The sequence below is a fragment of the Trachurus japonicus genome, chromosome 13 (genome assembly GCF_045865225.1).
Source record: "Trachurus japonicus isolate A0001 chromosome 13, Traja_1.0".
NCBI classification, from domain to species: Eukaryota; Metazoa; Chordata; class Actinopteri; order Carangiformes; family Carangidae; genus Trachurus; species Trachurus japonicus.
In genome coordinates, this window is record NC_140919.1 from 37,340,351 (window position 1) to 37,368,300 (window position 27,950).

Here is a 27,950-nt window from a genome sequence, read left to right on the forward strand (position 1 = left end):
GGCAGCCTGATTCATTTCAACCATGTCGCGTGCCGTGCGGCCTTTTAAATAGGCCTATCCTAATATGGGACTTCTTGTTTGTCATTTAACGCGGTGTTATGTTGCCAGTTGTCTGGTTTACTATGTAATTATCGCCTTTCTGTTGATGTAGCTTCGTGTGAGTTGCAGAGTGAGCGTGAGTTAGACCTGCCCCTGCTGCTGACAAACTGTTTCCTCTTTGACTTGAACCACAGGCTGATTATACTACACAGCAGCAGCAGCGGTGGTGCACTCAGCGCAGGGCGAGCAGATAAGCCTCAGACAGGCAGACAGACACAAGTGTGTGTGAGCAAACCTCCACATCCCCGTCACACTGCACCGGCTGCCTCATCGCACCACAGCAGGAGCTCAGGATCTGACCAGTAAGACATTATCTAACAAGTTTCCACTGTCTAGCAGGATTGTTGCTGCATTTTTATTCAGTGACTGATCAGTTCACGTGGCGTGTAGAGTGTTGCCTCAAAGTTATTGTAAAGGAAATGTACTTTTTATTGATGTTTAACAACAGTTCTCAGAAATCTAGTAGTAGCCTATGTCACATGTTGTTTTTGTGTCACTGTGTTACCTCTAGCCTGATCTTCTCTCCTACCATCCAGGCCTGTATAACACCTGAAATACATTAGGCTCATCAAGATATTATAAATCAAGCCATATCTCACTTTAAAAATAATTTGTATGAACTGGTCATAAAATCTACAGCTGTCAGATGATCACTGAAATAAAAAGTATAATCTCCTCATAAGTGTAGTGTAGTGGAGGTACAGGGAAGCTTAAAGGTAGCCTACATTTTAATCACTGAAAAACAACTTTTATTTAAACAAATCGTTCTAACTAAAAATAAAAACCAAGCTTTCATATGAGTGGTATTACCACATGGTGTACAGAAACGTTGTGTCATTAAATTTAGGGCAAAAGTAGAAGTGTTTTCCACCATGGAAACTCTTCTCTTCCTCTAGTCTGTGCTCTCTTGAATGAACAACCGATGACTGATGATAGGCTACAGTGTGTTTGACGAGTGGATAACAAAGGAAAATAACTGCCTATAGCTAAGATAATGTGTTGGCTCCTTTTTTTGTGTGTGTTTCATATGTTTATTGGAGAAATTGCCCAACTTGCATGAAGTGTCCTGTAAAGTGTGTGACTGACTGTTTTGGGGTGTGTTGAATAAATCTTAGCAGGGCACAAGGCTCACAGTCACCCACCCAGTGTGAGTCATTGTGTACAATTCATTTTTAAAAAGACTTTGATTACACAAGGCTGTAATGTAATGTGTTCGGTGCATGTGTGTGTGTGTGTGTGTGTGTGGGACACGATGAGCTGTTCTTTCCATTGTTATCCTTCCTGTCTCATTTCCGTTTTGTGAGCATTCCCTCCTGACAGCAGGGTGAAGTGCTGTCACAGTAGATGACTGTGAACAACAATCAGCAATTCACTGCATCGGATGCAGAATACTGCATAGTTTGAATTTTTCTAGGATGCTACACTGTACGCCCTTTAAAAATGATGTCGGGGGCCGGGGCTACTGTGACGTTTGCATTTAGATGCTAAACATTGATATGAAAACAGTATCAGCAGGTTGGGATTCGTGACCACAGTCTGAAAGGAGGATGGTGTCTTTTAAGTTTTCAGATGTTTCGTATCACCTTGTTTCACTTTTGATTAGGACGAAAAACTCAAAGTTGAATTGAAGTTGTGTTGTATTTTCTGTGTTTTGAGAAGAATTGTAGCTAACATTTATTTTCACAATTAATGGATCCGATAATCAGTATTTTGCAATCACAATTTCCCAATAGCCAAACGTGATGCCTTAAAGGCCCAACAGTCATAGGTATTCAGTTTGCTGTCACAGAAGACAAACAGGAACAGCATTTAGTTGCCACTTAATTGTATGTTGTTCTAGTTTTGACTTGGCAAATGATGAAAGGTGAACTGAATTAAACTTTTAAATGAAAAAGTTAGGTGTTTTATGTCTGATGAAAGGGGAGAGTAATTTAATAAGCAAAAACACCCAAAGTTTGCTTGTTAGGCCTTCTTGATTGTGTTTTTTTTTAAAACAGTGAACTTACTGTTCAAACAACTTAAACACCTCCTCCTCTTGACCAAAGGATTAGTCAACTAATTAGGCTTAAGTTAACGAAGGAGTGGAAATGAAAGATCAGCATATGTGATAATGAAAATGAAAAGTTTTATTTTGAGTCAACAGTTCCTCTAAGAGATGAACAGTTGATTTGTTTTTCATAGAAGTAGCCTATGCTTTTATGTTGACCATAATGAACTCATTGTACCTTTTTAATGATACACATCAGATGAACTTCTGCATGGCGTTTCAATGGAAGTGCTTTACACAAGAAGTTTGGACAAGGGTAGGCTACAGTGTCCAAACAGAGGAGGGCAGTATTACACCGACTAATAGGCTACTATATAATAGCCTCAGACTCCCGAAACCTTAGGTTTCTGTGCACTCATTTGATTTAGGCTACTGCAACATTTTAATCACTCCTCCTGTCATATTTTCCAGTAAACATGTTCTGGGAAGGAATAACTGATGTTACTTCAGCCTGTCAGTGTCTCTGTCCTGTAACCTCCTGCTGGATATGAAACACTGTTTCTGAGCTGGAGGTTTCAGTGACATATAAAGTGACATTCTTGAACCAAGCACTGTGATGAATTAGCTCCAGAGTTTAACCAAGTTGTGATTAATTGAGTGAGGGAGTGTTGTCAGTGTTAACTAATTATTCGTCATGTGTTTGTTCTCACAGATATGAGCAATGCCTACGTGGAGGGAGGGGATGGTCCAATCTAAAATTTCCCAGGATAATTAAATGGATTAAATGTATTAGCTACTGTGCACCGTGAGAGTCACGGTTTAATTGGTCTCCAGTAGGCTATTTTCAAAAATCTACCTCTGAAGGTGTGTCTGGGGTTTCACAGTTACTACTACGGCATGCAAGATGGGCCAAACTCGCTCGGATCTTTCGCACAGCGCCGCCGCCGCCCCAGGCAGAGCGAGGTGGAGAGCAGGCGGCACAGCCCAGCGGCTACGCAGGCTCAGGAGCTCAGAGAAGCGGCGGGGTGACCAGCTCAACAGGAATCCGATGAAAAACAAAGTGCTGTCGTGTCTGGGAAGGAGAAAGAGAGACTCCAGTCAAACGGAAGCGGATTTCGGTGGCGGAAACGGCGCCGGGGATCCAGCGACGCGCCGCGACCACAGAGTGGGGAAGTTACCGAGGGACGAGGTCGCGTCGGCGGCCGCGGAGCACCGAGCAGCCCCGGGTTGTTTCCACACACCGTCCGGCCTAGAGGGGAATGCCGCCGGAGCCGCAGCCCGACGCACCGTGAGCCGAGAGGCGGCAGCGGGACCGTCCTATGCCCCCGGAGAAGCCCCCGGTGCGGGCTGCGAGGAGCCGAAACCCGGGCGGGAGGACAATGCCGCCCACCCCCCGCGGGGGGCCATGGAAGACCAGCCACCGGGGGGAAACCGTCTGGATCGATTGGTGTCTGGGGAGGAGGAGAGGGTCCTACTGACGGGGACTAGTGCGACCCCGGCCCCCACGCTCGCCCCTGACCCGGGCACCGAGCGGACTGCGGACCCGGATCGAGCCCCGGATCGCGACCACCACGCTGAGGCGAACATGACTAAAACCGAGAGCAGCAGCAGCAGCAGCAGCAGCAGCAGCGAGTCGTGCGCGGCTGCAGCGGCTGCAGAGCAACACCAGGCGGAGAGCCGAGGGGACTGTGGTCCGGCCCAGCAGAGCCCCCCGCCAGGCCCGGGCTTCACAGGGACCATACCGAAACTCATCATCACCAGAGACCCCAGCCCGGTGCGCTCCCCGGAGACCCCCCCTCTGCTCAGCGTCCCCACGGAGCTCGGCACCGGCGGCGGCGGCGGCGGCGGCTCGTGTCTGGACCCCCACGCCGAGGACGAGTCTCCCTGCTCGGACAGCGGCTGCGGCGGCTCCCCGGCCCTGATGCGCTCCCCCAGGAAGCTGTCCAACTCGTCCTCCATCGGCCTGTCCTCCGCCTCGTCCTTCGAGGAGTCCGAGGACGACTTCACCGGCAGCGACATCGAGTCCAGTTTGTCTCCAGCCCGGTCTCTGTGCAGCCCGGAGGACGGGACAGGGGTGAGTGTCTCCACAGATTATTTGTTTTAAAAGTCATTGAGAATCACAATGATGGCATTTCTTGTGAAGACACTTTAGTCACATTTAGTTTATTTAGGCTACAAGACATGACAGCTGCACTCCCATAATATAAAGAGTCATAAACCTGTCACACTTATGCAAATATTGGGTGATTGGCAGACAAGACAGACAGTGGCCTGAGTGATTGGGAACCATTGATCACCAGAAGAAACATGTTGTGATAGAGGACTTAGTTCATCACTTATCAGACAGCTCAGGAGAAAGAAGCGCTCATTCATTTCCATACTGACCTCAGACAAGCAGATGATACACAATGTGGCACCGGTCGGTCATGTTTGGCACACAGTGGCTGCTCAAACTCCACCAGGCTGAAGAGCATGTTGGAGGTCAGATATGTAAAACCTTCAAACCTTATAGGCAAATCCTCAGGGTGTCGTCATCTTATGAAGTAAATAAGGAGGTTTGGTGGCTCTCTGCTTGTTTTAATTTACAATGTGAGATGAAAATAATGTTTCTGTGTGTTCAAAGCCTTACAGCAGCAATCACATCATGATTTAAATGTTGGGAAACTGGCTCTTATCTCTCAACCCACTCTGTGTCACTCATGGCTCATGATCACATCGCTCTGATGAGCTCGGTCGTGGGACCACGTCCTCTCGATGCAGGTTTGGATGATGTGTCATCATGCCATTATTGCAGTCTAAGCGTTATACAGCACAAATGCTAATCAGAGCGATCTAGATGTTGGTTTAATGCCTCAGAGGTTCAGGGTTTCCCTCTCCTCTGGGTGCGAGGTGCAGTTTGACATCTCCGTGTATAGGAAACTGACCCTGAGTCAGGAGGCTTTGATGCGCTGTGACTAGAAATGCTTGGAATGAGACGAGTCTTAAAAACAGGATGTGTCCACTGGAGACAGTTTACCAGTATCACCACCTCCCTCTCTTTTCTCTGCGGTTTGTGTGAATCCTGAATGTCCAGGTTTTCTGTTGGGGCCACGTCACCTTTGCATGTTGATTGACTGCCTGCGTGCTATTCATATTGTGCTATATATATATTTTTTTCTTTAAATAATCAAGCCTCAGTCATTTTTCCATAGCGCATGTTCCACCCTCTTCTTTTTTGTTTTTACTTCTTTTTTCCAAAGGGAAACAGAGAAAAGCATGACACATAGAAACACACAGTAGAGAATAACTGGTAAACTGTCTTGAGTCTGTCCAGGTCCACACTGATCAAAGATAAGCCAGCAGTGTGTTTATGCTGCCTTATGTATTTTTTATTTATTTATAACACTGACGCAATCTTAACAACTACCACAGCAAACAAAACAAGAACCACAAACATGCTCAACTCCATTTACCTCATCCTCATATACACTCACCTTCTCTCCTCAGCTCACTGAGAGCTTTAATCAGTCTCTGTTGTCTTTCTGCATCTCCTAAATGATTAGACTGATATACGGCTGCACAATATGCAAGAAATACTTTTATTGTTAAATTTTGGCAAATGCTGTGATATGCAATTTCACCTAAAATGGTCTTTTTTTTTTTTTCGGTGAGAGAATTTTTAAGTGATGAGGTCATTTTTACTGGTACTTGTACCAAAAAAACTTTTCCTGTTCCTTAATATGATATGATGATGAAATTGCTACTCCGGCGTTTTTTCTTTTCTTTTTTCTTTTAACTCAGTTCCTGCTATTTGGATATTTCACTTGGGCATATTGCCACTATATTTTGACTATATCTATGCAGCCCTAGCTTAAAGCCTGGGATTTTATGAACTTAAGTTGCAGCTCTCGGACTGCAACTAAGGATCGTTGTCATGCCAAGACAGAAATGCATGAATTTTCTCACATTTTAGTGTCAAAATTATTAATCTATTAGTCAGGAAATTGATAATAATAATTTTGACACTAAAATGTGAGAAAATTCATGCAATTCTGTCTTAAAGTTTGTCGTAAATCCAAAATATAGTCAGTTTATAGTAATAAATTGGAGCAATAGACGCAAATCCTCACGTAAGGGAAGTTGGAACCAGAAATTGTTTTGAATTTTTGCTCGAAAAATGATCAAAACAGACTCGCTTAGTTTATTCTTCATTTTATGATATTTCACATTTCCTGTTTCCACTGTTGTAACATTGGACGACACTTGGAGTTTTGAACGCCGCTGATGGGAAAATAATACTCTTGACCCCACTTCAGTATTTCTCAATGTCCCTGTCTGGCGTTTACTGCCCCCTGTTATATTAAGTTACATTATGGTAAACTAAAGCTTTGTCACAGTTTGTCAAACTCCTCGTCATGACAAATCGAATCGATTGTCCATCAGTTTCGGTCATGATCATCTGACTCAGCACTCGGCAGGTCAGCGGACAGTGTCATTTCCTGGCTATTGCACTGACGGCCAGGAAATGAGCAACCTGAGGAGTTGCACTTGAGCTGGTGTGACAAACAGGATGACGCTGGCCTGCGCTTTCTGATAAGAGCAGGTTCTTAATGAGCGTGTTTTGTCCTCTGGCACTCACATAAAAGCCTTGCTGTTGGTTTTACAGTAATTGATAGAAGGAGGGTGTGTGTGTGTGTGTGTTTGCCTTTGTTGTTGCTGGCTTTAAAAAGCTGAGGCCACGCTGTCAGCTTCCAGCCAAACCAGTTACATTTTGTACGCTGTGTGACATGAGCAGATACTTGCTCACACATGCATGCTCACACACACACACACACACACACACACACACACACACACACACACACACACACACTCAGCAATGCCGTCTTGCATTGAGAGTTGAGTGTGTGTGTCATGGAAAATTGGGCTGAAGGCAGAGCTTGTTGCTAGGTGACGACTTTGCCATATATGGTACTTTTTTTTTTTCTCCCTCCTCGTCTTGCTCTCTCTCTTTCTCACCGGCAGTGTGTCGTCTGTCCCTGACGTTTGAATATTATTAGATGTAAAATTCCTCAGCACAACAACACACATGTTATTCTACAGGTTATTAGATGACACAGCTCCACTATGAGCCACTCTTTTCTCCCACTACGTTCAGCTTTGCATTAAAAAGCTTAATATTTTCCCCCCCGGAGACATGCAGCAGCGGCGCAGTGGAACAGAAAACAAGAGGAAAGTTGAAGTCAAAGCCGACAGCAGATCGAGCACGGGCAGACAAAAACATACAGTGAAACTTCAAACGCGTAAACCTACACGTGACGCTCCTCCTCCTTTATTCACATGAGCCACAATCGCTGACTTGTTTTCCATGCCACTCTATATTCAAAATCCCACACAACACTCCCACAGCACTTACATGCAAAATCCGTCATACAGAGTTAATAAGCGAGGGAAAGAATAGAAAAAAACCCCAGATACAAAACCCAAAAAACCTTCAACACCACAACACAGATCTCACAAATTACATAACGTCAGAGATGATAGGCCTGCGACGCACAACAGCCGCACTTTGCATTCAATTAGAATAACATCAAATCTACGATCAGCGGTGTCAGTACAACAAAGTCAAAATGGCAGCGATTTTCTTTAACTTTCTTCAGAAGTCTGTTCTCTGAAGGTGTTTTTTTTTCTTCTTTTTTTCACTCTGCCATGTATGTTCAGCGGGACACCACAGCCGAGCTCCTCAACACTCAACAGTCAGGGGAAAGGGATGTGGTTTTATATCAACTGCTTTTGAGAAAACAGTACCTGAAAACACCCGTATGCTTATGTTGTCACTCCTGTAGCCGATGATAGTTGTCTGACAGGTTCTGCTTTGTGTGTCCACACACACACACACACACACACAAATGCACATATACACACCTCTCTGTAGGTTGCAAAGTACTGAGGAATTTGTCATGCAGGCAAAAGGAGAGCACTGGGAGGAACATGGGAAGGCCTGTTGTCCCTGCCCCCATGCTACCAGTCAGTCATGAATCTGACAGGAGATCGGCTCAGCGTGGGGCTCAGGATAGGTGCACCGGGGATTAGAGGATAGAGAGAGACACACAGAGAGAGAGAGAAGAGAACAAAGGTTAGACTGAGGAGAAAGACGAGACGCCCGTAGTAGCTTCAGGGTTAGAGAGCGATTGAATAAGGGAGGAAGCAGAGGGAAGGTGGACTAGTTAGAGCAGGCAGATGGCTGAAAGAGAAAACTGACAGGTTTTTAGGTCTATAGGTGCCTGGATATGAAGATATCAGGTATTGTAAGAGCATTAAGAGAGGAAAGGAAAGGGAGGGGCTGACAGGATGTTGAAACAGGAGAAACAGTGAACCGGGATGACAACAAGAAGAAGAAGAAGCAGCCGTGGCGTAGAAGAAGAGGGGGTCAGTGTGAGAAATAAGCGAGAGTGCTGCTGCTGCTGCTTGTGCTTACAACAGAGTGAGGATTATTCACCGGGCAACGCACGCCTCGGTTTACAGCGAGGGTGAACAACAACTGGAGTTATAAGGCTGACAGAGCTTTAGCCGGCAGCAGCTAACGGCAGAGGGAGGGGGGGGAGGAGGAAGATGATGGTGAAGGACCTGAGGCCGGCGGGGAGGCACACGTCCCTGGTGCTGTTGGTGTGGGGAGACCCCGCGCTGAGGCTGCGCAGCGTGTTGTGCTGGCTGCGCTCTCGCCTGCTCTCCGGCGCCGTGTGTGCCTGCGTCAGCACCTGCCTCCTCCTCCACTACTGTTCAGTCTGCCAGGTAAGAGAGCGGCTACTTCATCCAGAGAACATTTAAATCCCCTTTTCACATCCGTCTCCACACACCATTAACGTCATCACGCCCCTCCAGTGGGGGGAAGATGATGATGATGATGATGATGATGTGAGGGGGAGATTAGATCAGAGGTGATAGGTTTGGGTAATGTGATCAGAGATAGACAGAGTACTCGATCCACCAGTACTTGAGTAAGAGTACAAATACTACTGGTCAAAATTTACTCCGTTACAAGTAAAAGTAGCTCAGTCGACATGTTACTCGAGTAAGAGTAAAAAAAGTACTTGCTTTTAAAGGTATTTAAGTATCCAAAAGTACATGCTTTTAAATTTACTTTAAGTAAAAGTAAGAGTAAGAGTACATTTTTTATTTTTCACATCAATGAATTACTATAATTTGATAATTTGAATGAATTTAAGGAGCTTTTAACTCTTGTTTCTGAGAATGAACTCTTTGAAAGCAGCTGCACTGATGTGCTGCTTTTAGGGGTTATAGGGTTTCCTTCTTTGACAAACACAGCTTGTGTCCAATAGGATTTTAGAAAAAAAAAGAAGAGCAGGCCTGAAAGTAACGAGTACTTTTCACCCTTCCTAGAAATTAACTTGAGTTAAAGTAAAAATATTTGTCTTGGAAATGTATTCAAGTAAGAGTAATAAGTACCAAAGAAATCGAATACTCAAGTAAAGTACAAATCCTCTGGATATGTACAGTACTCAAGTAAATTTACTCCGTTACTGTCCACCACTGAATGTGATTGATATCCTACAGTGCTTTGTTGTGCTGTGGTTGTTGCGGTGTGTAGCAGCAGCTGTCAGGCCCACAGGCTTTGGAGGCTTTGTGTTGTTGTTGTTGATGATGGTGATCTGTGTGTCTAAGCCAGTCAGGATCATCACACATCAGGCTGTAATTCTGTTAATTTCTCAGATGGAAATATCATTATTCCCCTTCAAGCGAACACGCAGTTGCTGGTTTTATTAAGGTACGGTACACATAATACACACGCTGAAGCTAAAACTAAACCACCAGCGCTTACATCACTGAGGGTAAACTAGATTAGGCACACTTCCCGGTATAAGGCAGAGCAATTACACAAACCACTAAAATAACCATACAGATGAACCAACACCTCTACGAAAGAGTGTGAACAAAAAAAAAACAAAGAAACATTACAGAACATTACAGACTTAGTGGAGGGCTGTTGTGTGCTCTTATTGTAATATCTGTGTGTCTTGGAAACTGAGACTGTAAAGACACATTCTTGCGGTCTTGTGTGACTTCTTCCACTGTGACCACTGCTGTTGTCATGTGAACAAAAGGGGCTCCAGCACAAAAGTGCGTGTGTCCCTTTTGTGCGTACGTGTCGCTTCATGACAAGAGCCCGGAAACATTCTCGGCATTTCAACAACCCCCCAAAAAAACTCTAGGAAAAGGCCCCGTCAAGTGTGAGGGGAGGATGAGAAGTTAAGAAAACAGTGGAGAAGTGCTGACGGGAGGACGAGGTGTTGATGTTCGATGGAGACAAAGTGGCGGACGACGGCACATGAGGCGCTTCCATTCGAAGTAAAATAAAAATAACTTGAGAAAGGAAGGAAAATAGGAGGGCAGAGTTCATTTATCAACGTCAAAACGTCAGGGGACGGAGAGGAAGCTTAGAAAACAAAGAATAATGGAACGACGCTCTGTGCTATTCTATATATATACACAGTTATGTAAAAGACAAAGCGGAGACGGTGAAGGTTGGACTGTGTGAGGTGAAGTGTGTGGGATGGAGACGATGCAGGATGAGGCTGCAGTATTTCTCACTTTCTTCAGCTTAAACCGAAAACAACAAGAGTACGTTACGTAAAGCATCGGCAGCATTAGCTCCGGCTGCTAATATTAATCAGATACTTGTGACCCCACAGAGGCAACACATTAAGCAGTCAGCCTGAAGCAATTAGAGAGGGACAGAGAGAGAGAGAGAGAGAGAGAGAGAGAGAGAGAGAGAGGCTGATGACATGTTGATAAAAGAAGTGAAAGAAGAGAGGCTGGAGGTTTGGGTGTCTGCTTCACCTTCCTCTCCCGTTTCCCCCCCCCCCCCCTGGACTTTATCCAGTCACTGAGGTCGTGTTCAGGTGAGGACAGATGCTGCTAATTATAGTGCAATAAAGACAAACTGAGGTTATTATGGCCTGGTGGTGGTGCAACACACACTTTTGTATTTTGTCCACGTAGAGATTTGGTCTTATGCAACAAAATTGATCAGGGCTGCAGTTCTTACTTGTTTAGATGAGCAAATAATCAGCTGATCTGTTATTATTCTTATTTCCTTAATTTATCAGAGGCCAAGGTGACATCATATGTCTTTTTTTATCCAGCCACCCAACACTACAAGACCAAAAGTTGTCTGGTTAATTTCTAGAACAATGAAGCTGGGAGGAAAAACAGAATAGGTATTGATTAATTCCTGGTGATGGAATAATTGATTCCCTGTTGGACAGAGTGTGAGTGTGTGCGCTAAAGAGAGCATGGTCACATTTGTGCCTGTGTGCCCCCGTGCATTCAGAGCTGTCTTTACAAACCCTTGTGTTATGAACCTTACATAACAGGTTCATAATTATCCCTTACAGCAGCACTTTGGACGCCAACCGCTGGCAACCGCTCTGCTGCACTGGCCGAGTGGACTGTCTGTCTGTCTGCTCCATTTGGATTCACTCTCCTGTTGTAAACAAGGGGAGAGAGGATAGATGGGGATGGGCGTCGCTGGGCATGTTTAGACGTTTTGTGTCGTCGGAAAAACAGTCTTTTCAACCACAGAGTTCAAGGCCAGGGTCGGCCGCTGGACCGTGACGGGTTGCTTTGGAAGGAGTACTGGCCAAAAATCAGTTAAATTCAGTAAAAGGCTGAGGAAAATGAGAAGAAAACAGGAGGCAGCAGCCGTCATCATAGAAAACCTGCTGAATTTGCAGCAGGATTTGCAGCCTCATTATTCACAAACACAGTTGCGTACGTATTGATACATCTGTGAGCCTTTCCAGGGCCTCTCTCTGCTGATGCACGGGACAAAGGGGTGGCGGCTAGGTTTCATCAGTAAAAACAGTAAATGTCGAAATGAGCGAAAGAAAGACGAAATTTTTTGTCATGTTGCAAACCGTTCCACCCTGCAAGTTTGGTGAAACGCATTTGCTGCGGGAAAAACCTTTCACCACAGTGCTTTTTGGCCGGGGGTTATGTCAGGGTTAATCTGCTGATGCGATTGAGGGCTCAGGTCACAGGTGTCAAGTGTTGACTCTCATTACTCTCTGCCTCCCGTGTCTGTCTGAGATCTTGACATTGACCGGCCGCCTTGTCACAGCACAGACCATCGCCAGAGACAAAGGCCACACGCCATCACACACACAGAATAATCCAGGTCCCAACCCCTTTTATTTCAAAACAGGAATCATGTAATCACATTTGTTTGTCACCCTGATCGGATTTGGATTTGCTTGTGTAGGATTAACGATGGTGATGAAACAGAATCACCTGCACTCTATATTTTAATGGTGCCGTCCACATATAACCAACAGTATCTCTAATTTTACATGTTACATGAGGTGAGTAATCCCTTCATCTATGTGACAAACCCAAAGTTTTAAGTATTATTTTGTACCTGATTAGTAATACAAACACTTCCCTGCACATTTTATTACATTTTATTTGCCTTATCCTTATTTGTCTTCCCTGTGGACTTTGAAATGGCTCAAACATCCGAACTCCTAGTTTCATAGCAAAGTTTTTCTCAATAAAAGTAAGTAGACTACTAGATAAGCAACTTTCAAAGTATTTTTTTTTTCATAAAACATTGTTGGGTTTCATATTTTTAACGAGTTAAACATAAAAGAAAAAATATATATTTTATTGATAGAAAAAAATAGCTCACAGGACATAATAAACTTTAGAGTTACAAAACAGCACTTAATGAAGTCAAATAAATCCTGTTTTCCCTCTCCTCCTAAGGTCAACACAGAATCAGAGTTTCTGTTGTGTGTGTGTGTGTGTATGTGTGTGTGTGTGTGTGTGTGTGTATATTCCTGCATGAGGACTGTTTTATTGTGACAGAGTTTCAGTGGAGCAGCTGTGGAAAGAATGCGAGTGAGGAGAGCGGAGATAGGCCGACATGTACACGGCAGGGAGATAGAGAGGCCGGGCAGTCATTCACAGAAGTAGTTCAGTTATAAAAAGATTAATTTTACGATTATAGCTTCTTAACGCTGCATTTTATTACTCGCATCGTTCTGTTTTGCTCATGTAACGCTCCCTTTTTTTTGGTCTTTGTTAAACATTTATTTGCATGTGGTGCACATGAGATTGCAAAACGAGAAGGAGCCGAGAGAAATCTTTAGTGATGTTGTTTTGCCTTCCAGTACTGTCCATTGTAACGTAACACACACACACATTCCCGTCCCTAAACTAAATGTGCGTTTGTTGTGATTTCTCACACATGTTCTAACCAATCGATGTCATGTTCCTCTCAGATTGCTTGCGTCAAAGCCTCTCTTGCACACTGTCCTTGTTCTGGTGTTTCCCAACGCAGATAACGATTATACACACACATGCACACTTAACACACACACACACACACACACACATAGAGTAAGTATGTTTTACGACACCACAGTGGTGGCATTGGTAAATGTTTTATGAATGGGCTTTGTCACGTAGGTTGTGCACCTGGATGCACAACCTTGGGTAAAGGGGAGGATCTGTGTCCAATGTCTACTTTGTGTGTGTGTGTGTGTGTGTGTGTGTGTGTGTGTGTGTGTGTGTGTGTGTGTGTGTGTGTGTGTGTGTGTGTGTGTGTGTGTGTGTGTGTGTGTGTGTGTGTGTGTGTGTGTGCACTACAGGGTGTGTTTTCCTTTAATGGATAATCATTCTATCGGCCTGCATTCAGCTCAGTGCTTTGTTTGACCAGGACATTAAACCTCTCACTGATTAGTCGGTGATAGATTTATTACCTGTGTGTGTGTGTGTGTGTGTGTGTGTGCCCACCCACGGCTTTTTCAGCAGGACGATGAAGTTGTTTGTGGTTTGTTGTTTTTCAGAATAAATCCTGGCAGAAGTTGAAGACGATGGTTCACTGGTCTCCCTTCGTCGTGTCCTTCAAGAAACGTTACCCGTGGGTGCAGCTCGCTGGCCATGCAGGTATGCATCAAAGCACAGCGAACATGCTTCTGCATAACACGCTCAAAGGACACGTTCACTCTCTGTCTGCACGCATCTCTTATTCATATATTTCTTTCTTTTTTTTTCTTTTCTGTGTTTTAATACACTGTGTGTTTTTATGTCTTCGTGTATTTTTACTCAGTGTTTGTGATCTGTGTTGTTGTCTGTATTGTCTTGCTGCTGCTCTGTGACATTTTAAATTTCCCCTCGGGGATTAAATAAAGTATTTCTAATTCTAATAACCACATATAACTAATACTACACCTGCTGTGTGCTGTGTTTCATTAACACACTTTGCTTGTCTGTAAACAACATCTATTGCCCGTCTTCCCTCTGTTGCTCTGCCTACTCTGCAAAAACTCAAAATCTTACCAAGAATATTTGTCTTATTTTTAGTAAAAATGTCATTTCTAGTCAAAACAAATCTCATTATACTTAAAATAAGACTAATCACATTTAAAAAGTAGCTTGTTTTTAGACACTTTTTACTTCTTTCAAGCAGATTTTCACTTGAAATAAGTAGAAAAATCTGATAGTGGAGCAAGTTTTCTCTGTCTTCATTGTTTAAAGCTGTTTTTTTGTTTTGCACATATATTTTTCAAAATGTCCTATACTTTCTTACATCTTTGTTCCGTCTCCTTCTGCTAGGTAACTTCCAGGCTGGGGAGTTTGGACGCTTGTTGAAGCGATACTGTGAATGCGAGCAACTGTGTCTACAGAAGCTGATGAAGGACACTCTGCGACCGTATGTGCCTGGTTACTATGGCGTCGTGCAGAGGGACGAGCAGGACTACAACCTGATGGACGACCTGCTGGCTGACTTTGACTCGCCCTCCATCATGGACTGCAAGATGGGCAGCAGGTAAGACTGTCAGAGGGCGTAACTGTGTGAGCAACATTTTTAAGACCACAGGGAAGACAGCCATTTATCAGAGCTTATCTTTTGCTTTCTGCCTTTAAAATGAACCTTTGCACGAGGAAAAACAGTTTACTCCCACTAGTTTTCTGCCTCTCCAGCAGTAATTACTGTATATTATGATGCAGTGATTGGCTAGATTAGAATAAAAGCACTGTAGAGACATCAAGTCATGCAGAAAACAAGGACAGAAGATAAAATTCATATCAAATATTAACATCCTGATGTCACTTTTCAGGACGTACTTGGAGGAGGAGCTGAGCAAAGCCAGAGAACGTCCACGTTTGCGAAAGGACATGTATGAGAAGATGGTGGCCGTGGACCCCGGGGCCCCGACGGAGCAGGAGAAGACCCAGCAGGGCGTCCTCAAACCCAGATACATGCAGTGGAGGGAGACGCTCAGCTCCACAGCCACAATGGGCTTCCGCATCGAAGGCATTAAGGTAAGAGGTCGTCCTGGACTGTGGACAGCGTGTTACCGAGGAGAACGAATAGTTTTTGCAAGATGTAAACCAACCGAGGGGCGTAAATATTTATCAGTGTGTTCACTGGATAGACCACACACACTGGACGGAGAGTGGAAAACACAGTCTGTTGAAACTCTTGGCTGCAGTTGCACACACAAAGGGAACTGTTTGTTCTTTCAAAATAAATCCTGTGCTGGTCATCCAGTCACACCAATAACTGTAAATTTGCATGGGACTTAGACATGAATGAAAAATATCTGCTGTCACACTTTGGCTGCAGCGGAATGAATTTTAATCTTTGTCGAACTCGGGAAACTGAAAATAAACGACTTCCTCAAATTTTCCTCGAGGAGATGATTTTTCTAAATAATAGGAAGAGCAGAACAAGACAAACAGGCCTGTGTGTTTTCTCTTTTAAAACAGAAAGCTGATGGAACCTGTAACACCAACTTCAAGAAGACGAAGCACAGGGAGCAGGTGATGCAGGCGCTGCAGGACTTTGTAGACGGCAACACTCAGATTCTGGTATGCTACACATTCACTGCCAGTTTTTTTTTTTTTTTGTAAACTGAGAGCAAGGGAGGTTTTTAAAATGTAGGTCAAGTCCAGAATATTCAGAATAAAAACAGATTGTGTGATTTGGGTGAAGTGGATAACGAGTCTTATTTTGTGTTCAGCTTAATTATAATGATGCAAAAGAGTTGATATTCCAGGAAATGGTTCAACAGCCTGATGCTCAGATGATTGACACAAACAAAAGGATACAACAATCAGCATTTAGATAGATTTTATTCAGTGCTTTACATTAAATGTTTGTCAGTTCTTTCACAGTTGGTGTAATAGCTCTGCTGCCTCTAAATCTCTTTATTTTGATTCCTCTTTTTCTCTTAGAAACTCTACCTGCAGCGGTTGGAGGACCTCCGCTCTGTCCTTGAGCAGTCGCTCTTCTTCAGGACACATGAGGTGAGACAAGCAGACACACACACACACACACACACACCATTTCCTGATTCTCAACAAACCTGTTAACCAAGTTGAAGATTTATGATATCATCCCGTCATTTTTGCTCCTGTGCTGAATTGTTCACACACCTAAGATCACCCGTCTCACCGGTTTTCTCCATCGCAGGTCGTCGGCAGCTCTTTGCTGTTTGTGCACGACGCCTCGGGGAAAGCCAGAGTGTGGATGATTGACTTTGGGAAAACGGTCCCGCTGCCGGAACCGCAGACCCTGGACCACAGGACTCCCTGGCTGGAGGGCAACAGGGAGGACGGCTACCTGTGGGGACTGGACAACCTCATAGACATTTTAAGCAGTATGCTCCCGCAGACACCTTGAGAGAGAGGGAGATTCAGCAGACTGTCATAAAAAAAATTTTGGTCCATGTCCGAATGGTGGAAGAGATACACGATCAGCCAGGGGAATCTGAAGAAAAGGAGAGACTGACAGAGGAATGATTTAAAAGAGTCTGATTACTTTTTTTTTTCCAAGTCCCACTCCTTGATCCAAACGTCGTTATCCACTTCTACCTGTGTAAAAAAAGAAAAGAAAAGGAGAAGCATTCACACAGGATTTCTCATACAGAGTGGAACAACATGCTAAAGACAAACCTCAAGATCACGCTCCATTTGTGGAAGCGAGGGACCTGTGACCAGTTGAGGCTTAAGTCAGTGGAAAGAGAAGGAGGCAGAGACTTGAATGCAGAAGTGTAACATGTGTCACTGGGACTGTGAGAATACAGTTCTCTGAAATCATGGACAGTCACCGTTTCCTCCAAAAGAATGTGTAATGTAACATTACTCATCTGCCTCCTCACCACCTCCCTCTTCTGGTCGGAGCTGCACAATGCGCTCTGACGGACGGCCACGAATTTGGATCCGCTGGTGTCAAAGTTTTTTTTTTTTGGTTGGTTTTTTTTACCCGACTTTCCAGAGGCTTTGGTAATGGGAGTTGTGTTGTTTTCATGGACCACTTTTGACGTTTCAGTATACAGCAACACTAAAACACTGGTCAGACCATGTGTTAACTAACTTGTGTACATATATATACAATTTTATTTAAGTTTCTTTTGGCCTTGATATAACCTCCTTACCTTGTTTGTACAATTTCTGTGCCTGGCGTTTTTAAAAGAAAGAGCTGTTTGATCATTCCAGTGCAGTGGACTCCTGCTTTTTGTTTTGTTTTTTTGTTTTTTTTCCTTCCAAAGAGTTCACCCAAGTATAAACTAATTTACATCTAATCCCAAAGTTTAACTTCTGGTTGAAACTGAAAGTGTTTTCTTAATCAGATTTTTGTATGATTATGCAGTGAACGTTTTTTTGTTTTGTTTTTTTTCCAAGTAACTGTACATTAAGCAGCTTGGCAGCCATGTTTTGTCTGGAGTTTGTTGCACTATGGATCCTCACAAAGCCATTGAACAAGTCAGACAGTGCCTCTGTGTGTCTTAAGATGGGAAGCAGCAGCCACGTGCTGGGTTTACAGATGCAATCATTTAGCAGTTTAACATGAATAGAGTTGGATGTTCATCACTCGGTTCTCTGTGATCAGTGTTGCTTTGAAGATTTGCAGGAAGTTTTACAGTAAAGCTTTTGGTCGTTTAGGGTGAAACGGAACTGGAATAACCTGATTGAACTGATCGGTCTGTTTGGGCTTTCATGAGATTTTCCTTATCTACCAACCCACGCGTGACATTGAAACTGGAAAATTTGAAAGCGTCTTACGATTCAAAGGATGATGCATTATTGAATAAGTCTTAAACACAAGGACGTTGCTGTAAACCTCATGAAGCTAAACTGAACAGGTTTGTGGGTTTGAATTGTTGTATGCAAGATCAAGAGTTTACAAAGAAACAACATTGTTATATTTAGATACCAAGGCAGAGCTTATAGTCATATCTGCCATTCCTTCGCAGGAATGCAGCAGGTCGTGAACGTAACAGTCTCCAGTCTTCCAGCCATCCTTCAACAGTGTCAGGCAGCACTGTTCCTGTGTGTATGTGTGTGTGTGTGTGTGTGTGTGCGTGCAGGTAGGCGGTTCGCTCAGCACACACACAGCCCACAGGAGTGCTGCTGCAAACATCTGACTTCATGAAATTGGAATTTACATTCAGGAAATAAGTTTTTCCATCTCTGAAAACTAAACATACAGGGAGAAAGAAGTAATAGTGTTTACAAAGTCTTAAGATTTCTTTGCCCACGAATCCTCTATATTTGTAAAAAGTGCAAACTATCAGGTTTTCAAACTGGGTGCTGCTTTGTTTGTAAGAAAACTGGATTCATAACCACATTTTGTATTTTTAAAAGGCAGCATGTTTTAAAGCTGTAAAATACACAAAGACTGGTGAAAATTGTCAATAAATCCCTGCTTTGTCCAAAAGGTCACGGACTGCAATAAACTGGAAATAAGAGTTTTCAGAGTTTGTTTTTTGTCTTTACTCTCCCCCATCACACAACTCAGATCACACATTTCTACTAATCGACACTGACTTTGGTGCTTAAATATTTATTTTACTGAAGATCATGTGCAAAGGCAGTGAACTGGGATAACAATATCAAACAAAAAATTCAAACTCTTTGTGTAAATGTATTCCAGTTCACTCAGTGGTGATGTAAATTCATCACATTGTAAACCTGCAACACAAAAACATAGTTCTCCATGAAAACAGCACAGTTTCAGTTTGAAGAAAAGGTTTCATGTGGATAAAATCTTATCACAGAAGATCTAGTTTCAGATGAACTGTCCTGGAAATGACATTTAGACAACTGGCTCGTCTGCTTGTGCCTTATCCAGTCACTTCAATCATTTCAACGTCAAGGTACTCACACAGATGTGAAGCAATTCATTGTTTCTGATGTTCTGACTCCATTTTGATGTTCTTCTGTCATGGAGATCCTGGCAGCAGAGAAGGCAGTCCAGGAGCCTTTCCTTATAGTATAAGGAAAGGCTGTGGGCAGTGTATAAGGCTTGTATAAGGCCCGTCCCCAAAAAAAGTCACACTCTTAATATTTCGTTGCACCGCCTTTAGCTTTGATTACGGCATGCATTCGCTGTGGCGTCGTTTCAATAATTCTGCAATTTCACAACATTTATTCCAGTCCAAAATTGGATTTATTTTTCAAAGATTCTCACTGGGGCTGCTAAGGTCTGGACTCTGTGGTCACATTGGACCACATTTCTTCCATGAAGATGATGGTTTCCCACTATCCTTCCAGTTTTTAATAGTGTGTTGGACAGTTTTTAACCCAATTTTATCTCAGCCATCTCCTTAGATGTTTTATTTGCTTGATGCCAATAATTTGACCGTTCTGAAACAGATTAAGATTTCCACGACCAAACAAAACATAATCACCCATGTAGTAATTATCCAATGGGAGGTTCTTACCTATTATCTAAATCAAAGTGGTGACTTGTTTTTTTTGGACAGGCAGTGTATTATTAATGATTTCCAAAAAGAGGTGTTATATAACCAGAGATAAAGAAGATAGTATCCTGGGTTTATCAGATTCTCCTAATGGTTGACAAATCTTTCTGTAAATATTACATCATCCACCTCTGATAGGATCAACAGCGATACTACATCACACCTGTGACTCATTCACCAACACTGCGTCCTGATAGTTCACGGCGGAGCCTCTCGGTGCGTCTTCCATCCAACATTTAAGCCACAGCTGGCTCCTGTCCACCGGCAGCGTCGCCCCGTGTCCTCGTGTGGAGCAACACGGCCTGTCCGGCCAGCCCGGCCTCCACACCTCCTTCAGGAACCACATACCGGGTCCCGTCGTCGGCCCTCTGAGGGCCCATCGTCCTCAGCTGCTCGTTGCTCTGAGCCACGCAGTCCAAGCTCCACAGCTGGTAGCGCAGGCTTTTACCCTGCTTAGCCAGGATGTGCACCTCTCTGAGTCCTGGGACATTTACTGGACAAGAGCAACTGGTGCCACGGGGCAGGTGAAGCCAGGGCAGACCGGGATCGGGCTCACACTGGTTTTCACTCACACTCCCCTGGTCCAAACCGAGGAGAACACCTGGAAAACACAGATGTAATCGTTGTGTGAGATCCTGTTGTTTTTATACAAAGGTGTTTTGTAAAGCCAGTTTATTTTCAGGAAGTTTCATAAAGGTGGTTTACATACATCTGACCTAAGTTACCATGGAAACGTATCCCTCCAGAGTAGTGTGATCCTTATCAGGATTGTTTTCAGGCTTAGTGTCACTTCAGGCTTCACCATGAAGAGTAAACACATTGGTGCAAGACACACCCAATCAAAACAATCACAAATATGTTCCATCTATACAGTATCTTCATCACAACATGCTCTTTTAAATGCACTGCAATCAAATTAAAGCAAATAAAAATGTTCATTCATGCCTGTTGCATCATAGTAAGTTTCCTACAGGTTTTCTTCTCTCTGTCAAAATGAAACTCAACAATTACACATCCAAACATTCAGTGCAGACAAGTGGCACATAGCTAACGTGAAGGTATTTATAGCTACAGCATTTTCACTGTTATATCACATGTACAAAACACAACTGATGGAGAAACTAAATTTCCATTTCAATTTTTAATTTACTTTACTAACTCCTGTTATGAAACTAATCATATGGCTAGGGTTCAATTTGAAATGTCAAAGTTACATAAAAATAAATTGCATGTAATGCAATATAAAATGCACTAATAACAGTACAAATAAACTTTTTTTTTTAAGCTTGGGCTGCTGAAGTGATGCTGTTTTCACTCTAGATATTAGTTATTTGGCTGCAAACATTAGCTTTGCCTTAACATACAGCATCATAGTGTTTATTCTTTGATTGTCAAATGATGACGTGACTGGTGTTTGACTTCTCATTGATCCTGGTTCAGTTCATGAGGTTAATTCAAGATAGGCTTTTCACAGTATACTCTGAACCACCTTTACTAAAACATCCCTGTGGTGAGATCTTCAGTTTTACCTGAAGCGGCGGCCCAGTGCGCCCTGTGGCCGCTCCGCTGGCATGGCTCATGGTTGTAGTCCTCATCATATCTGTGCATACTGTCAAAGAATTTCCTGTAATCTTTTAGCACAGCATGACAGATACTGTGGTTTTAAAGTTGATGCAGATATCATTAACCTTAGAATTAAAAACAATAATGATAATAATGATACATCAGGTTTTTTAACATAAGACCAATACTATGAATCCCTTACATATTTGTTTAAGAAGAATTGTAACCAAGACACATGCTAGACATGGTGTTTCAGAGTTGAACTTTTTTTTTTTAACTAGTCGCTGCTCTCTAGTGGACAAACTGGTGCATCTTCTGATGACACAATGTCTTTTTAAGGAAGCCTGAAAATACATCAGCATGATTTCAGTTTTGCTTTAACATTAGGAGTACAATATGCTCCTTGTGGTTCAGTTTGGGTGGAGGATACGGGATGAGAAGAGGCTGTCCGCCCCACAGGTGTCTGATGATAGTTGCAGCATTGTTGCCGCTTAAACCTCCAGACAGCAGTTCTGCCTTACAGCCGCAAACTTCTTCTGCCAGCAGGGCCATGTAGTTAGCTGAGAAAAATAAAAACATAAATTACAACAAAGACAAACCAAACATTGTAAACTCGAAAACAGGGTGAAAGTTTATGGAGAGTGAATGTGAAGCAACACTAAAACAAGTTGATTATATAACTTCCACATTTCTAAATGACATCCTGCATCTGGCTCGTAATGATGTTTTTTAAATGGACTGGACCAAAACAGTTTACACTCTTTTGTTACCTGAAAACATTTCACCCTGTGCCGTGTATCCCCGGCTCAGTGCAGTCTGAACCACAGTTTCCATGTCAATACTGAGCTGCGGCTGTCGAAGGTGAGCAGCCATCCACAGGGCCACCAGACCGCACCTTAAAAGGTAAATCAATAACACATTCACAGTCACACCCTGGAAAATATTTCATGTTTAATGACTTAAACATAATAGGTTGAGGGAACAATAGCCCCACTGTGCATACAACAATTGTGATTTGTATCATTAAAGTAGTTTCTCAGTTAAATATAGACCTGAGTGTTACTTGATAATTAATTGTGAGGCTGACACGGTAGTTTACTGACTTACTGTGGACCATCTTGGATGAGGGAAGGCATGTATGTGTTCACCAGTAACCACTGCAGGTCCTTCCTAAAACTGAAGCACAAAAACTGCATAACCACACATCATAAATACATAACCACACATCATAAATACACAATAGTAAAAGAGATCCTCACGTCTGGCAAGCTGTAAGAAAAGGATACACAATGATTCAGATTAACCTACTGTGTATATCCGGTCTGAAACAATCCTGTTCATTCTCATCCACCTAATACAGCTCTTTGAAAGCAGTCTGAGGACGGATATCAACCGAATGTTCTCATCTAAGATCACAGTTGTTGTGGTTGTGATGCTGCTAGCTGTCAATAAACTGCACATTTGCAGATTAGGAATAAAAAAAAATCCATACTCATGCCAAATCACCAAAAGAATGATTTGTTTAAACATAATTTTCTCTATATAAAGGTTGGGGCAGTGTGATTACATACGTATCTTTAAAACTGACTCAGGTAATGAGAACAAGCAGGACAGTGCTGGTCAAATGTTGCAAATGAAGATTATTGCCAGGAATATGATGATTTTGAACCAGATGGATTAATATGTCATCACGGGAAAACAACAGATTATTAAATATTGAATGATAAAAAGGTGGAGAAAAAAAGACACTGTAGTACCCACTGTCTCATTGTAAACAGTTTAAAATAAGACACTTGCATAATTAATATCGGTCCGACAACTCAAGTCTATGGTGCAGAATGTAATGTATTTGTTATTATGGATGTTAAGCACTTGTGCATTCATTGATGTGTAAAATTAAATCAAACAAGACAGAGAGTTAGTCCTTGATATTGTGTTTTACTTTTCTTTTGTATAAACCTTTTATGATTAATAATATTGTTTGTTTGTTTTTTACTTTTTTTTCATTCATTGTGGCTTGGAAATACCTATTGAATGTAATTTTTATTCCTATTGCAGACAATGAGCCGAATGTCCACAGTCCACATGAATAGATGTTCAGGCTGAATGTGAAGGGATGTGACAGTAAATCTCACCTGCTGTCTCTTTGGCCGAGCAGTAAGCGGGCCTCTGTGTGGTTCCCCTCTACAGGAGTGCTGCTGCTGGCTATGGTCTGATACAGCTTCTTCTTCCTATCTGATGAGGCTGGAGGAGGTGGAGGTGGTGGACCTGGAGCAGGAGGAGGAGGTGGTGGAGGAGGAGGAGGAGGAGGAGGAGGCGATGACAGGGGGCACTGCACTGACATTTTCACTCAGCTCCCTGTGTGTTATTAAACCTGACAGAGTTTGGGGAAACACTGGTGAATATCAGGATATTTCTGTGCAACTGCAAAAAGAGCAGCTCTTAACTGTACCATGAAAAAGTGTACTAGTACCAAAGACGGTTTATAAACCATTTATTGAATATCTTTGCTAGTACAATCAATGATATAAACACAACTCACCACTCTGGACTATGTGTCTATGACTCTGACAGCTATGCTAACAGCTCTGGTGGCTATAAACAAGGCGAAACGGACTAAAGTTGCCTTAACTCGGTTGAACTACATTCAGGTATAAACCTAACTGTAAAAAATAATGTCCAGTAAACTTCTGTCACTCACACACACTGATTATCTTGTCATATTTACCACAGTGAGTCCCACTCCCTCCTGTCAGAGCACCGCGCGCCGCTAACAGCAGCGCCGACCGGTGTTTGACCATATTTGGCAGCAGCTGCTCGCCTCGCGCTTCTTCTTCTTCTCACCGGACCACTCACCATCGGTCACACCGCCCCGTGCTGCTCGACTGAATTCCTGCTTGACCCCCGACTGAAAAGAGTCCTCATCTGTTTATGGTAAGGAAAACATGTCTATATAGTTGTACTGTGTCTGAATAGGAGCTTTGCATCTGTCTGCCAATTTTTGTTTTCTTCCACAATCTCTTTGTGGATGTTTTTTTTCTCTATCTCTCTCTTTAATTAGTAGGCTATGCATGTTTTTTAGCTGTATTTCAGCTGTTTGCTATCACTTTTTTGGCTGTTTATCAAAAATGTATAGTTGTGTCATAATGCTGTAGTGGCACCACGGTTGGTAACATCAGCTACAAAATTGAGGAATTATCATATAAATGCAAGATTTGATGGGTCACTGACAGATTTTCTGTAACACCGGAAACACTGTGGGGTTTTTTTTTTAATATCGCGAGAGCAGCGAACGGGATTTGCGAGGCCGGGCTTTTCATTCATCGTTTCGAGGTGAGTTGAGACTCGTTTTATTTGGACATTTAAGTCTCTTCAGCCCATTTGATGATTTATACAGATCGTGTTGAAGTTGTTTTGCGACAACAGGAGAACCTAAGCGTAAATAATAGACGAGTTTACCTTTAGTTTCGCTGTTTTCTTTCGGTTAGCTCTCAGGCTAACGTCCACCCCACGCTGTTTGCTAACGCTAGCTCGTTAGCTGTTAGCGATTAGATAGCAATTGTATTTTTTTTTTACTGGTTTAAAAGTCATATTCTAATTTTATTACGGAATACAACCTCTCATCAGCAGCTAGAAAGATGGCCACCCCTGAGGTACGGCTCAACCATACGATCTACATCAACAACCTGAATGAGAAAATCAAGAAAGATGGTAAGTTCAGGATCCTCGTCTTCAAGCTCTCTCCCTCCCTCATCCCGTGAAATGTATCTGTATATCACACCAAACTAATGGTTTCTCTTATTTGTCTTTTGTCTGCAGAGTTGAAGAAGTCTTTGTACGCCATTTTCTCACAGTTCGGCCAGATCTTGGACATCTTGGTCGCACGAAACATAAAGATGAAAGGCCAGGCCTTTGTAATCTTCAAGGAGATAAACAGCGCGTCCAATGCTCTGAGATCCATGCAGGGATTTCCCTTCTATGACAAACCCATGGTAGGTTGAGCAGACAGTGCATAACAAGTCACTAAAGAGCTTTGCACAGATCAAAACGTCTTCACATAGGCTACATTTGATAAAATATTGATTCGCACGTAAACAAGGGATCTCTTCTGCTTCCTATCCTGGCAATGTTAGTACAGATTGTTTTATTCTGCTGGGGGGCATTGGAAAAATATCAGTAAATTCATATGCTTGTTAGATAAATTTGGATCTCACTGTCCCTCCTGGTTTACACTGATGTATTTCATAGTGGAGCTGGTATTAACCTGGAACGGGTATTTGACGTAGTAGCGATGTCATAAAATGTCTGAAATTAACTTGAAAATACATTGTCTTCACTCATCTGTCTTTTCTTGCAGCGTATCCAGTATTCCAAGATGGACTCGGACATCATAGCTAAAATGAAGGGGACTTATGTGGAGCGTGATCGTAAAAAAGAGAAGAAGAAGATAAAGGGACCCGAAGCAGGAGGTGCTAAGAAAGGTGTACCAGGAGCTGCTGCACCCATGGTTGCTGGCGTACCTGCTGCCATGCCTGTAAGTAGGATTTAATAATAATAATAATAAGACTTTATTAAGGACACAATCAGAGGTCCATAGGGACTAGTGTTTGTGTTAGCAGCAGCAAGTTTTGTGACGGGTGTTATCAAGGACCATCTGCCAACTGTTCAGTGACCACAGTGTTGGCATGGACAGAGAACCAAATGATTGAAAATGGATTTGCCTTTTTTTTCCTTCACCAGACAAATGGCTCTAATACCAGTTCTAGTTTCATTTATGATAAAGTCTGTGTTTCAAGCAAAACTAAAGTGAAACTAACATTTAGAGACATAGGCATGACTAAATAATGAAAATTAGCTAATATGAACTTTTATGTGAAGGGGCAAGAATATGCTCACATGGATAACACAAATATCTGCCTCACCTCTATCAGTCTACTGACAGATAAGATGGTCAAAAGAATTGAAATTGACGATGAGTAAACAATAGCACACAGGCTCCTCAGATTTGGGTGGAGATCATTTATGGCACGAGTTGGTGCGAAATCAGGAACAGGAACTGGTTGGTTGGTTGAAAAAATGCCACCACCGCGACAGACTTGCTCATCATTTTTTACCTCTCCTCTGAAGGGAATGCCCCCCATGAGCCAGGCTCCCCGCATGATGCACATGCCAGGCCAGCCGCCCTACATGCCCCCTCCAGGTATGATGCCTCCTCCTGGGATGGCGCCTGGCCAGATGCCACCGGGGGCCATGCCTCCTGGTCAGATGATGCCAGGACAGATGCCTGGACAGATGCCTCAACAGGTAGCGTGTCTCACCTTGTCACTGTACATGTTGTAATTGTAATGTTACCATGCCCTGGTTCTTGCATTGCTGGACCCCCATTTCATCCATCCATCCCTGACAGTTTTTTATTGCGCACTGTAGCACTTTATCACACTGTACTATATTTTGGTTTCGTTGTGTTCCCAATCCATTCTAGCACAACTCAATCAAGAAACCCTGTCCTGGTCTTGCATTGTTGCATCTTCATCCATCTTATCCATCCATAAACAGTCTTTTTTGTTTTTTCTTTTGTCATAGTAGCGTCATGTTAATTGTCTCTCTGTAGTTTTTTTGTCTCTTGGTTGCTGTTGGATACATGTGTGTTCTTCCTGTTTTATGAATTTATGAACTGTTGTTATGTCCTTGTGTTTATTTTAATGGCTTTTAACACCTTGCCAGGAGAACTACAGTCGGAAACTAGCCGTTGGCGAACACTGGCACTTTTACATTTTATTATGTCCATTAATGTGCATCGTCCTCCTTAAATAAAAATAAAATGTCAACCTTTTGTTTATATTCTGACCTCTGATGGCCCTTTCATCCTTACAGGTGGCAGAAAATCCTCCCAATCACATCCTCTTCCTCACCAACCTGCCAGAGGAGACGAACGAACTCATGCTCTCCATGCTCTTCAACCAGTCAGTAACGACTTATTTTCTGCAATCTCTTGTACGTATTTGTCCGTTGGTAAAAGGCTGAACCTGACTGTGTCGTTGTGTGTCCAGGTTCCCTGGGTTCAAGGAGGTGCGTCTGGTCCCCGGTCGACACGACATCGCCTTTGTGGAGTTTGAGAATGAAGTGCAGGCTGGTGCTGCACGAGACGCACTGCAAGGCTTTAAGATCACACAAACAAATGCCATGAAGATCTCATTCGCTAAGAAATAACACAACACGTCTCAGGAACAACCATTTTCTTACATTTTCACACACAAGCGTAGGTTTTTTTTGTTTTGTTTTGTTTTGTTTTTTTAATAAAATGATGAACAGCAGTGGCCCGAAGTTCGAACACATTTTATGTACAGTTGCTGATCAGTGCTACACAGGTGGTGGGTTGTTTTTCCCACTCTCTTCCAGGATTTCATGTAAGTATAAGTATACTTTATTTCTATCAAATTGCTATGTTTTTATTGTTCTACAGATCCCTTGATGTAAATGAATTGTTCTGCACATCCATGGAAATATGTTCATGTTTCGCTTTGTAC

General features: G+C 42.9%; 3 protein-coding genes across 3 annotated transcripts; 2 read left to right on the forward strand and 1 right to left on the reverse strand.

Moving 5' to 3' along the window:
- The first annotated feature begins 194 nt into the window (after positions 1 to 194).
- Positions 195 to 18,846, forward strand: LOC146976533 (inositol-trisphosphate 3-kinase B-like). The gene is made up of 8 exons (XM_085796389.1): positions 195 to 401; positions 2,799 to 4,160; positions 13,936 to 14,035; positions 14,705 to 14,918; positions 15,211 to 15,415; positions 15,863 to 15,964; positions 16,331 to 16,402; positions 16,569 to 18,846. The coding sequence occupies exons 2-8, from the start codon at positions 2,991 to 2,993 to the stop codon at positions 16,776 to 16,778; spliced, it is 2,073 nt and encodes a 690-aa protein (XP_085652515.1). The 5' UTR covers positions 195 to 401; positions 2,799 to 2,990; the 3' UTR covers positions 16,779 to 18,846.
- Positions 18,847 to 20,070: 1,224 nt separating this feature from the next.
- Positions 20,071 to 24,242, reverse strand: actmap (actin maturation protease). The gene is made up of 7 exons (XM_085796390.1): positions 24,155 to 24,242; positions 23,559 to 23,797; positions 22,531 to 22,599; positions 22,194 to 22,318; positions 21,854 to 21,983; positions 21,390 to 21,460; positions 20,071 to 20,461 (listed from the first exon to the last, which is right to left on the reverse strand). Exons 2-7 carry the CDS (start codon positions 23,765 to 23,767, stop codon positions 20,097 to 20,099), a joined length of 969 nt encoding a protein of 322 aa, XP_085652516.1. The 5' UTR covers positions 23,768 to 23,797; positions 24,155 to 24,242; the 3' UTR covers positions 20,071 to 20,096.
- A 459-nt stretch (positions 24,243 to 24,701) lies between these two features.
- On the forward strand, positions 24,702 to 27,901 carry snrpa (small nuclear ribonucleoprotein polypeptide A). Its single transcript, XM_085796392.1, has 7 exons — positions 24,702 to 24,756; positions 25,051 to 25,134; positions 25,243 to 25,415; positions 25,781 to 25,957; positions 26,551 to 26,727; positions 27,298 to 27,386; positions 27,474 to 27,901. Exons 2-7 carry the CDS (start codon positions 25,062 to 25,064, stop codon positions 27,631 to 27,633), a joined length of 849 nt encoding a protein of 282 aa, XP_085652518.1. The 5' UTR covers positions 24,702 to 24,756; positions 25,051 to 25,061; the 3' UTR covers positions 27,634 to 27,901.
- The last annotated feature ends 49 nt before the right edge of the window (positions 27,902 to 27,950 follow it).